Raw genomic sequence first — 12,584 nt, 5'->3', positions numbered from 1 at the left:
CAGTTTGTCCATCTGGATTAGATCCAACGACTATTAGTTCATTTTGTAATATGTCTGATTGGCTTTCATCTCTGCTCCTGATGCTGCCTCTGATCAGGCAGGTTGTAGCAAATCCCATGTTTCTCTCTTTTTTCCTTAGTTGTTTGGGTTTTTTTTTTTTTGTCTCTAGTGTGTTCCCTGATGATACCATGTCACTCATCCTTTCAGATCCTTCTCATCTGCTCCTCGCATGCTTTGCTCTGCCTTTGAGACTATTCACCAATTTTTGTCTATCTCACTTCCTTCTAAATGCCTTATGAGCCCTCTGAGATTGCCCCTACCTTTTCTTTTACTGTCATGCTGAAGTAACAATCTTTAGATGTTTGAAATCTTCTCCATGTAAATGATTCAGTTCCTTAATCTTTAGCAAATATTTCTACAAAGGTTTGACATCCTTTTACTCAGTATTTGGCATTTATCTGGTCTTTAAAATGCCGTGTAACTTTTGTTTTTTTACATCTTGTAAGAACTGGTGGTTAAATACCTCTTCCTGTACATTCTTCTCTGTAAATTTGGCTCCTATATAAATACTTCTTCTATAGAAGGTTTAATGAGCTTTTAGGTTTTAATGCATTTTTCCCCTGTTACCTTTGCTTTATAGTTATTTGTATTACTGCATCTTCTCATAATGTAGGAACTGTATGTGCCAAGAAATTCCTGAGACTCATGGACATGAAACCTTAAATTAAATGTAAGAAGAAAAAGATAAGAACTAATTATAATAGCACTGAGAACAAGAGATTACAACAGGGTATTTGGTTAAAATGCGGTTTTCGTAATATATGTTCCTGAAAATTGCAAATGTATTCTGTTCTGTTTATGAGCCAACTTTTGTTATGCAGAATTATAAAGGTTGCTATGTATTCAGTCTATGTGGATCCAAATTATGTGAGTTATTCAAAAAAAGAAAAGCAGGTTGATACTGTCAAAGTGGTTTTCTGAAAAAAAAAATAATAGAAACTTCATCATTCTCCACTTGGGTAGGATAACATTTCTCACTGGCATGGACACCACTTCAACTGTACTAGCTGCTAGGGGACAGTGCAAAATTATATAATTTAGACATACGAGGAAGTAAAATTAAATAGCCATGAGATGAGCATACCATTAAACAGATCTAATTTATAATGGACTCATGCAAATTGCCTTTGAGCACTCAGTAAAAGAAAATGAAAAGAAATTAATAAGGACAGCTCAAACTAAAAAGTTGCAGAGGAAAAAAACGTAAAAGCTTGTTACAGCTCACTCTCCACACATTCCAGAGTGTTAAATAAGCATTCCCATTAGCCACATAAATATAATGATGTGATAATAAAACTTGCACTTAACTTTTAAGGACCAAACTCCTAATCACTTTGCTGTAGTGGCTCCAATCAGATGAGTAAGATTTCAAATAAAATACATTTACTTTGTCATGTGATTCATTGTTGGAAGGAGAGAGATGTGTTTTCATGAGTATTTTGCTCTTTGCTTGCTGCTGAATATCCGCCCTCAGTGAAATCCAGGCAGTTACTTGCCTTGCCATTAGCGTGGGATTGCAGGTTCCCGGGCATCACTGCTGCTCCTTCTGCTGCACAGCCCCCTCTGATGGGTTAAGAAAAGGACTTCTCACCAGTTTTCCTCCCTTTTTGTTGTTCTGTGAAAGATGTGGGGAGCACAGAACTCTGGCAGCTCAGAACTGTTGAAAGTAGTTTATTGCAAAAGATTTTCAGTTAGTTTGGAGTTTGTGGTGTCCTCTGATAAAGATGTTAATATACGAAATTATATACTGAATATATTCAATTATAAGAAACCTGTATTTTCTCAGAGAAGTGTTTATTTCTACCTTAGTTTGAAATGATGTAATATTCTGCATGTTTGCAAACATCAAGGCTTGCAGCTTTTCCATGTTCCCTGTATCCTTTTGATTACAGAAATGAAGAATTTTAGCTCTGTCCAGTGAAGCCATTAAAACAATCTGTAGAGCTCTGTCTTTTTTTTCTTGGCATTAAGAGAGTTTTGCAATAGTTGACTTGTTTAATTACTACTGGCCATCTTGTTCCTAATTATTGCTGCTTTCCCACATTTCCAGCTGAGGCAGAGTATACTAAAGTGAAGTCTTTTCTCTTTATGTGTATAATAATAATATATTTAAATATTTATACAATGAGAGATCAAGGCTATAAACACACTGTATACAGTTTTGCTGCAGACAGTATATTTTTATACTTGACAAGCAGGACTTTTTTCTGAAGAATCTGAGAAATCCTGCAAGCAATGTCATCTTCCTGCGCTAGCTTTTTGGTATAGAAATGCTGTTATGGGAGTGCTGATCTGTGGGAAGAAAGATCCATCCCTGTAGTATTGTATGGAATTAAAACAATTATATTTTCCATTCCCTGTTGTTTTTTCTCCAGTAAACAAGGGCTTGTAGCTCTACCTAGTTTGTGTCCTTTACGTATAACCAAATTCTCACATGGAAGCAGGGTTTTCTACTGGTTATATTTTCAACCCTTGAAGCATTCGATTTCTGACAGTGGAATATGATACTTAAAGCCGCAGACATTAATTATTACCCATTGGAGGTCGCACATTCAACCCATGGGACATTAATTTTCCTGATATATGGAAAAATCCAGCCTGTTAGTTTTAATTAAATATTTCAGAAGCACATTTTCTTGTAAATGGACTACAGTTTCTTATCCTTTACCCTTGATATTTGGCTAATTCTGCATATAATTATCATCTTATTTTGCAAGCCTCCTTCAAAGTGCTCTCCTGTCTCGAAACTCCATTCAGCTGTTACATATTTGTCATTTAAAACAGAAAGGTGTCTTTGCCAATCATCAGCCAACATTGTCAAGAAGGAGATGGGGAAAAACATCTTTCAGGTTTTCTTGGGAAGTGAAATTATAATGACTTACCAGTCCCTTCTTGTGCTAGCAAACTGGTGTCTCTTAAGCATGTATAATCCCAGTGTGAGACCAAGCAGGAGTGCCAGCAAAGCTACGGGTGGCAGGGAGGATGGTTATCAAATTGTATTGTACAGAGGAGGTGACAAGTGAGGCATGAGAAAGTGCTTCCCACTATGCCCCTGGGAACACAAGAGTTCATGCTGAGGATGCTGGAAGGTGAGGATGCTGGTTGTTCCCCAGATCCTGACATAACCCAGTCTCCTCTCCTGATGGGTGTAGCAAATGCAGATAGGAGCAGGACCATGTCACCAGATCTGGATCCCATAGTACCTCAGGTTTTTTTGTGAAGGCCACATGAAGGATGCTGGAATCACCATTTTTCCATCTAAAAAGGAAAAAAAAAATTAATTTTCTTTACAGAAGTCTCTCTGCTGGGGGTCTACCCTTCCAATGCTGTTTTAATATGTGAAAGTGTATTGCAGAGTGATCCTGGGAGGGGAGTCAGGAGGGAATTGGGACTTTGCAGTTCCTGGGATTTTGCTGCTGCTGCTGTTGCTGCTGCAGAGCAGCAGAGCACTAAGGCAGCACTTTCTGTTAACATTTCCAGTCCACTCCCAAAGCCATTCAGGTTCCAGGTAGCACTCCCAGTGGCTGAGCACTCTCCTCAGCATTATGGTTTTGTCTGAAGGCTCCATCCTCTGATACTATCTTGCTCTTCTCTAAACAATTAATAAAATGGAGACAAAAAGCCTAGAGGTTTAAAATATGTAATTATATAAGTAATTTAGAACTAGGAAAATGTTGCAGAAACCAATTACAATTATACATTTCAGTAATGACTGACTTGGCCAAATACATGTTTTGTGTGTGAATTCCGTGATAAATTTGAAGATGACATGCTTGAGTATAAGGGAAAATTAATTCTAAATGCTGAGTACTTCCATATTAGACATAAAATGTGGCTCATACACCCCGTGAACAGAAGCCTGGGTTATATGGGCTGTCGCAGCTTAAATTTTGAGCAGCAGGGCAGGCAGTAACAAGTCTTTGAGGAAGAAAGCTCAAATAGTTCAAGGGATGGCTTTGAAAAAAAAAAGTGTTCTGTACCTGCTCATGATGCAAAATATATTTAATTCCTTATATGTTACAGATTTTGTGCAACTTGAATTGATTCATGCATTTATTACAGAATTGTAAATGGCCAGCTGGGGTTAATGGAGTTTTATTTCTTTTCTGGTCTCCTCCCAGCTGGTGAGAAACTATAGATGAGATTTGTATTCTGTTCACAACTTATATATATACCTGCTCCAGGCACAGACATCGTTCCAAACTCAATTTGGGTTGCCTGTGCCATTTTCAAAGGGAGGATATTTGGCTGTTGATGCAACACAGGGTATGGCTGCCTGGAGCCCTGCCCCTCTGCAGTTCCCTGAGGCCCTGCTGCAAGCCCTGCTGCCTCCTCCTCTTTGAGAGCCACTTCTGTCTTTTTCCTCTTGAATGCCTTCTGGACATCCCCTTCTGCTGGCCAATGGATGGGGCATCTCTCAGCCTGGGGGTGCAGCAAGGAGGGTTGATCACCTCTGAGTATTTGGTGGCTTTTTTTATATTCCTGGTAGTGAGGGTTCGTGGTTTAGTCACTGCTTTTAAAACAAAACAAAAACAGTGTGCCATGACTGTTTGTTGTCAAAAAGTACTTCCACATTGCACGTACAGACATATGAACAGGCACACAAAATCAGACCTGCCAGTCACTCCTGCTCATTTCATTGGGAAACCACCAGTGACTCAGGAGTGTTTTGCAAATGCCCCAGTGCAGTAACAAAACATTTATTTGGTGTTAGTCTGAGGGTTTTGTTTGGCTTTTTCAGCCCTTCCAATTGCTCTAACTAAAGCTGCTTTGGAAGACCCACATTCAGAAATGTTTGTGTACCCAGTGGATGATGTTGCAAGACCTGTTGCCAAGCAGAGGCTCTCTAGGTGGCTGCGTGGTTCTGGTGGTCTGTGGGTGGTGTCTAAAAGCTGAGACATTTTTCTGTATTATTTGAGTGTTCTGCTTGATACCTGCCACAAGCACTTCACTTTTACATTAAAGCATTACCTCACATTGAAATGTTATCAACTCTGTACCCACGTCTTTATATTACCACAATGTGCTGCCACTCACCTTAGCTGTGCCTGCCCTAATGTTGGTTGCAGTAAATGGTATCCAAAAAGTGACCTGAGTTTAAAAACAAGTGAAAACCAAACAAAAGAACCAAACCAAACTATTCCCCAGGCACAGTTTCCAAACTAAATCAAGGTCCCTATGCAGTGCTCTGTAAAGCAGAATGAGTCAGTCCAGGACGTTGGAACATCTAGAGGGGATGGGCTGTGCTGAAGGGGACTATCAAAAGAAGCGTCCAAAATAATTGAGGAATTGTCATCTTATATGATACAGACTGGGGCAGTGAGGTGGGTGGGAGAGGCTGCTGGCCTGCCCTCTTCCCTTCCACCTCCCTACCTGTGCTGCTTAGAACTTAATGAGGCCACGCTGGAAAATACGTGGCTTACACAGTGGTTTGAAACCAGCCCTTTTCTAATGAAACAAAGCCACAGAGCTGCTTCAGTGAAGTTTGCATGGGAGGGTTTTGTAGTGCTGGGCTATTTGAGCATCTCTTGAGCTGAGCCTGGTCTGACTGTGCTCCTTGTCTCTTGTTTCCTCTCCAGAATTGGCCGGCTTTTCGATGGCACGGAGCCCATTGTCCTCGACAGTCTCAAGCAGCATTATTTCATCGACAGAGATGGGCAGATGTTCAGATATATCTTGAATTTCTTAAGGACATCAAAACTCCTCATTCCTGATGATTTCAAGGTGAGATTTCAAGGGACTTGGGTGTTTTGCATGTACCTTGGTAAAGCAAGTATCTGGTGTGTAGTCAAAAGAGAGCCCTGGATAGGGAAGGTGGACTTGCAGGGTATGGTGTTTGATTTCAGGCACATGGCAAAAGAATGGGGCTGCTAAAGTGGTGTCTTCCTTTCCTAGAGTGGCATCAACACTAAACTTTCCCCTCCTGGCTCTAGTGGTAATAAAGCAACCTTGCAAGTTTTGGCCCAGGGAAATTAAATGTTGTACCATACTCATGGAAACAGAAGTGATGTTACAATCTTCAACTGACTGCTCATGAGATTTGCTGATTATTTGTCTTCTCATCCTTTTTTATGCTTCCCCAGTGATTGCAGCAGCTCCAGTTTCCACTCACACACTGTAATTCAGAAAATGGTGTGTGAATCACAATATTGACAAAATAAACTGCACACATTGTAATATTTGGGCATTAAGTCATAGAATCTTTTCTCCTTCAGACTCTTGAATGCATACTGCAAGTTTCATTTTGGAGTTTCAGAGAAGTCAGGAATAAATAGTTCTATGTTTATTATTTAAACTTTAATAAAGAACCTGCTTTGGGTTTTTTTTTTTAGTTTTTAGTAACAAATTGAATTAGTGGTATTTCAATGTCAGACAAAGGCTACAGAGGCAGAGCTTCAGAATCCATGTGATGTTTATCTGCTAGTAGGTATGAGGGTGTATGTGTGGTGTCTTCTATCAGAACAGATCCTTACCTTCACTTAATGACCACACATCAGTGCACCTGGGTCACTGCAGGAAATGCAGCAATTGGGATTGAACCAGAGAGGTGATGGGTGATGAGGCAGGGACGGAGCAGTTCACACTGGTATGCAGTCCTTTTCCCCTCGTAGCTGAGACCTTGGGCATAATAGCTGTGAGGCTGAGTTCAAGAGCTCTGTTTCAGCAACCTTTGAATCATCTGCTGTAGACACATCCTTGCTGCTCCCATAGTGACATGGGCAGATCTCCCTGAATAATGTGGGAGTTTGGAGCAAACAGATAAGCATCATTTCCTTCTTTTGAAGCCTTAGCTTGGCTTTGTGCTGCTCTCGGCACTTCTCCTGCAGGTAATCAGAAATGCAGAAAAAGGAAAAACCACCTTTCATGCAATATTAGGAAATTACATATGTAGAGCTTTTTAAACACATAAATATACTGTAGCTGTGTTGAAATTAAAAATGTAATTCCGGGCAAGTTCACCTAACTGTGATGTTCAAAGGGGTGTCCTCCCCAGTTATGCTTTAAGCTGTACAAAAAAAACAGTGATTAAAATGAACAGCGTTTCTTGTTTCTTAGAAATACATAGTTTACATTACTTTTTTGTTACACAATAAATGTAAGCAGTCTTTTTACCATGATTTAGGTGTCCTCATCAAGTATTTGGTTTCTAGTTCAAATTCAGGACCATATTGACTGTTAGCAGGCTTCTCTTGTCATTCTGTTTTTCTCTCACCCCTAATTCCCATATACCTCTTTACTCTGTATAAATATTTTCCAAATGGTTTTATGCTCTTACACCTAGAAAAGCAAGATTTTTTAAAGTGTTTTTTAAATTTAAAAAATGTCAGTAGGCAGACTCCACATCATCAGTTCTAAATTACTTCTGCAGTGGCTATGCCTAGAAATTCATTCCCTCGGCTCTGGCATTTGAGATGATGTAGTAAACAATACTAGTGGCAAAATAGGGAAGTATTAAAAAATACTTAATTTTTAAAATGCACTAATATGTGCAAACATTATGCAAATATCTGAATCATTTTACACTAACAAACATCGCAGGCTTCCTCATTTACATTCTTATACCTGTTACAATGCCTGCTAGTATTGCTGTAAGACACAATGGATCCTAGTGATGAATTTTCTGAATCCTGATTGAATTCTGTTCCATCTGTTCAATGAGATCATTATTATATGACATCACTGTGGGGATGAAATATGGGGAAAAGTGGGATTTTTTTTTCAGAAGCGAGTTGAGCAAGCATAGCCTTTCCCTATCTTGCAAGTGCTGCTATACTCATTGTGTTCCAAGCGGTTGGTGGTTATTTTTTGCTTGCACTGTTACTTTATTACACCTTCCCACACAGTAATTAGGAGCTCTGTCCAAAGGGTTCCACACCTAGAGCAGCGTCGGCCTGAATATCCATCTACCTTAAGCACCACATTAGCAATGCCTCCCTTAATTGTGCACAGTAATGTGTGTGTCTTTCAGGACTACAGCTTGTTATATGAAGAAGCAAAGTATTTCCAGCTTCAGCCCATGCTAGGAGAGATGGAACGGTGGAAACAGGACCGGGAGAGTGGCCGCTTCTCAAAGTCCTGCGAGTGCCTGGTGGTGCGAGTCGCCCCAGATCTCGGCGAGAGGATTACACTGAGTGGAGATAAGTCATTGATAGAGGAGGTGTTCCCGGAGATCGGGGATGTGATGTGTAATTCTGTCAACGCCGGCTGGAACCACGACTCCACACACGTCATCCGATTCCCGCTGAACGGATACTGTCACCTCAACTCAGTTCAGGTAGGAAGTCACACCTGTGCAGTTTTTGAAAGGGAGCTGCTGGCCAGGTACCAGTGGGCTGACCCTGTTCCACGTCACTGGAGTGTTTTGGTGAGCAGAATCAGCTTTAAACAAGTTATTTACTTCTGTGTGTCTAGTTGTCTTCCTCCATTTAATTAATGTATCACCAAATCTCTTTGCAAACAAACTACAGTAGTGTTAAAATTGTTGTGGTCATAGGGAAAACCCTTCACTTTCACTTCCAGTGTCTTTTTCTGATTTTTGTAGCATAGTAGAGGCCTGTTCAATTGATAGAACAAGGGACAATAATTTAAACTAAAATAGGGTAGATTTTTACTAGATAAAAGGAGGAAAATTTTTCAGTGGGGGTGGTGAAACACTGGAACAGGTTGCCCAGAGAGGTGGTGGATGCCACATCTGTAGAAATATTCAAAGGTCAGGCTGGACAGGGCTCTGAGCAGCCTGATTTAGTTAAAGATGTCACTGCTCATTGCAGAGGGGTTGAACTAGATGATCTTTAAAGGTTCCTTTCAACCCAAAGTATTCTATGATGCAATGTAGCAATGTCTAAAATCAGTAGATGTTATGAAATGGATAAAAAAAATCTGGGAGACAAATGCAGGTAATTCCTGGAATAATTATAATCAACTTCAGTGTTAGTGTTATGTTTTTATCCTTTGTTGGTTAAAAGCAACCAATCTCAGACACCTGCCTGCCCCTAGTCAGCACATCCTGCGTAGCCAGCATTTCCCATGTGAAATCATCAATGGCACAATCGATTCTGTTTGGTTTAAACACACCTCCTAAATGCTGCAGGCTCATGGGTGAATTCTTTTACAGAACAGGCTTGCAAGCTGAGCTTGGCATCTTTTCATCCACTAGGTCCCACTGTCCAGGTAGAGAATCACAGTCATTAAGGTTGGAAAAGATGTCCAAGATCAACAAGTTCAGCCTTTGATCAAACACCGCCACATCAACTAAACCACAGCACTAAGTGCCACATCCAGTGATTTCTTGAATATTTCCAGGAATGGTGACTCCACCGCTGTCCTGGGTAATCCATTCCAATGCTGAACCACCCTCATAGTGAACAAATTCTTTCTGATGTCCAACCCAACCTGAATGTCCCCTGTGCATCTTGAGGCCATTTCCTCTTGACCTGTTGCTGGTTTCCTGGTAGAAGAGCCTGACACTCACCTTGCTACAGCCTCTTTTCAGGTGGTTTTAGGAGCCTCTTTTTCTCCAGATGAAACAAGCTGAGCTCTGGGGCACACTGAAGGCCAGGCACTGCGCTTGTGCTATCACTTAACGCAAGGGTCTAGATACACCTAGATAGACCTATCTGACCCATGTTATGCTTGGACAGTTGTCTCTTACTGGCCTTGACTGTCATGTTGAAACATCAAAATTCTTTTGTCATAGAGATTAATGCAAATTTAGGACAGCCTTATATGTCAGATTACAACTGAAAAGAAGTTTCAAGGATGGCTGCTAAGCTATCTCGTAGGATAGTTATCAAGGCAGTTGTATCCTTCAGCACTTTGTCACTTATTCTGATGCTTACATTTTTGTTGCACAAATAAGAATTATAAAGCATATTTACTGATGTGAAAATCCTGAGTCAGAGTGGCAAATATGTACAGGCTTCAAAATATGTACAGTCAGAATGGCAAAATATGTACAGGCTTGTGTAATGATCCCACATTGATAATGGGAGGACTGCTCCCATTAGTATCTCCCTCTGCTAATAAAAATGGGAGCCAGAACAAGGACTACCAATAGACCTGAAGGGCAAGGTACAGACCAAATGGATTGTCCAGGGCTGAGCTAGTTTCCAGAGTTGCTTCTACCATATTTTTTCTCAGGACCCAAGTTCTCCTTTTTTTCAGTGGCTTGCACTGACACATTTGGGCAGGGGATTTCAGCATATATTGTTAAAAGCTAAAGATCACATGTGTTTTGATCGCTGTTTCCAAGTCTCTTTTCCTATCCCTTCCTTTTCTGTATGACTGCTGTGCAATTAGCCATGCTTAAGTACTTTGGAAAGACATTTGCCAACTTGAAAGCATTTTACGTAAAGACGTGGCATGTCTTCTTTGAAGCATTTTTAAACCTCAGCTTGCTTCTTCCCCTGCCCTAGTCCTTTGCAATCATCTACTGTTCTGCTTGCCAGTGTTGTCCCAGCACTCATGCAAGTCAATTTGGCAACTGGTGAAACAGCTGGGGAAGCCATGGTAGGCACCTCATTCCAGCACAACCCTTGCGAGGTCTGGTCATGCTGAACAGAGAGAGGGTCCCACATCCTCTGGGGTCCAGGAGCGTCAGCCGCTTCCTTGGGTTCAGCAGCTGTCAGGCTGACCCTGGTAAATCCCAGGAAGTCTCCTTTACAGGTGAGGCAAAGGAAGCCCAGAACAGGTGAAGATGATGATAAAAGTAACAAAGAGTTGGTTTTTAAGTCTCTAGTAAATATCATGGTAGGTTTTCTGCAATTATGACTGTTGTTATCTACACTGTCACCATTTCATTGTGGTGTTTGCTCAGCATCTGCTGTGCAATCATGTATTTGCTCTTTTGTGTTGTAAATTCTGTGAAGCAGAGAATGTGTTTTTCTAGTCCTGTTTCTGTGGCCAGAAGAAGACTGGATTTGTTGGCAGTACTAAAAGAATAAAATAAATTTTTCTTCACTTTTTCTTTTTCACTGCTCAGTGGCCATAGTCAGCAGAAATCAATCCAGTACAGTTAAGCTATGTAACCACTTTTTTCCCCCCCTGGCTGAATCCATTTGAAAACAGCAGTTATTTTCATTGGACAGCAAATAATCTGTTAATTTACTTACATATTGGTGTTTGTTTCCTCTTTTTTGCAGGTACTTGAGAGGTTACAGCAAAGAGGGTTTGAGATTGTTGGCTCATGTGGAGGTGGGGTGGACTCTTCCCAATTCAGTGAATACGTACTGAGACGAGAACTCAGAAGGACATCTCGTGCACCCTCTGTCATTCGAATAAAGCAAGAGCCTCTGGACTAAAATGGACATGTTTCTTTATGCGAAAAAAAAAAAAAAAAAGAGGAAAACAAAGAGGAAAAACAAAAAGGGGGACATTTCATGTGCAGTTTGGACTCCAAACAAGTCCTGGAACTAAAGTTGAATAAAAGACACATTTATATCAAATATAGAGACCACACCTGAATTCATATGGGAACACTTGGAAGAGTAATGATAATAATAATAATAACCTCAAGGTATAAAAGAAAACACACACACACACATAAAAAAATATGTATGTATATGTATGTCTGTACATATATATATGTATGTATATGTCAAAGGGTAGGAAATGCAATGACAAAATGTGGTAGATGAGGTTGGTGCTGTGATGGCCATTAAGTGTCCCAGGCCCTTCCTGGGCCCACTTAACGGTGTACAAGCCATTGCCGGGGGGGATTCATGGACTGTTCTTCATCCATTTTCATTGCCAAACAGCCATCCACTTTTTAATGTGTACACTCCTTGACTCAACTTTATTTGCATATGGAGGTTTATGTCTGTCTTTTTTAGAAGTGGATGGGCAGGTGTTCAGGAGACGACCATCCATTGCATTGGAAAGCTGAAATTTTAAATGTAGTTTGTACAGAAGTCGCACACTTTTTGTCAGCCCTCACAGATGTGAAAGGTTAACTTTTCTTTTGAATGAGTTTTTTTGTTGTTTTGTTTTGTGTTTTTCAAAGGGGGCCAGAATAATTAATATTTGGTAGAGATGCTCTGGTTTGAATCTGCTGCTTTCCTACAATTTTTTCAAATTTTATAATGTATTAAATACAATAAACTCCTGTTTAAAATAACAAGGGTCTGGTTTAAGCCAACAGAAACAGAGAAGTGGGATTGCATTGCACTCCAGCGTGTAGAGTGGCAAGGCAGTGGGCAGTCAGAGCTGCCTGCACAGGGTAGAGTGAGTTTAAGGCATCACAGGCTGTTGAGGGATCTTCTGGTGTGGTGCACATGGCTGCTGTTCCTTCAGCACTCTCCCAGCTGGAAGAGAAACTGTTGGTCAGACCTGAAAATAACACCAGCTCAGCCCAGGGATACCCATGAAAAAATGACACCTGGTTCTGTAACCTTCAGTGTAACAGTGAATTCTTGCATCATTCCCTCTTTATTAAGGAGTTGGCAGCTTTGACTCTCCAAGCCCTTGCCTTGCTGAGTGTTAGTCAGCCTGTTTGGTTTTCAGGTTTCTCATTTCCCTCATTTCAA

General features: G+C 40.6%; 1 protein-coding gene across 9 annotated transcripts in view; it reads left to right on the top strand.

The window, feature by feature from the left end:
* KCTD1 (potassium channel tetramerization domain containing 1) overlaps positions 1 to 12,175 on the top strand; it is a 100,211-nt gene extending 88,036 nt beyond the window's left edge. For all 9 annotated transcript variants that reach the window (XM_038127406.1, XM_038127405.1, XM_038127408.1 and 6 more), the window contains 3 exons: positions 5,640 to 5,784; positions 8,030 to 8,335; positions 11,202 to 12,175. In XM_038127406.1, the coding sequence (XP_037983334.1) occupies positions 5,640 to 5,784; positions 8,030 to 8,335; positions 11,202 to 11,360 (610 nt within the window). In that variant the 3' untranslated portion in view covers positions 11,361 to 12,175. The remainder of the gene's footprint in view (positions 1 to 5,639; positions 5,785 to 8,029; positions 8,336 to 11,201) is intronic.
* The last annotated feature ends 409 nt before the right edge of the window (positions 12,176 to 12,584 follow it).

Source organism: Motacilla alba, chromosome 2, assembly GCF_015832195.1.
Source record: "Motacilla alba alba isolate MOTALB_02 chromosome 2, Motacilla_alba_V1.0_pri, whole genome shotgun sequence".
Lineage (NCBI taxonomy): Eukaryota > Metazoa > Chordata > Aves > Passeriformes > Motacillidae > Motacilla > Motacilla alba.
This window is presented reverse-complemented; position numbering and strand designations above follow the sequence as displayed.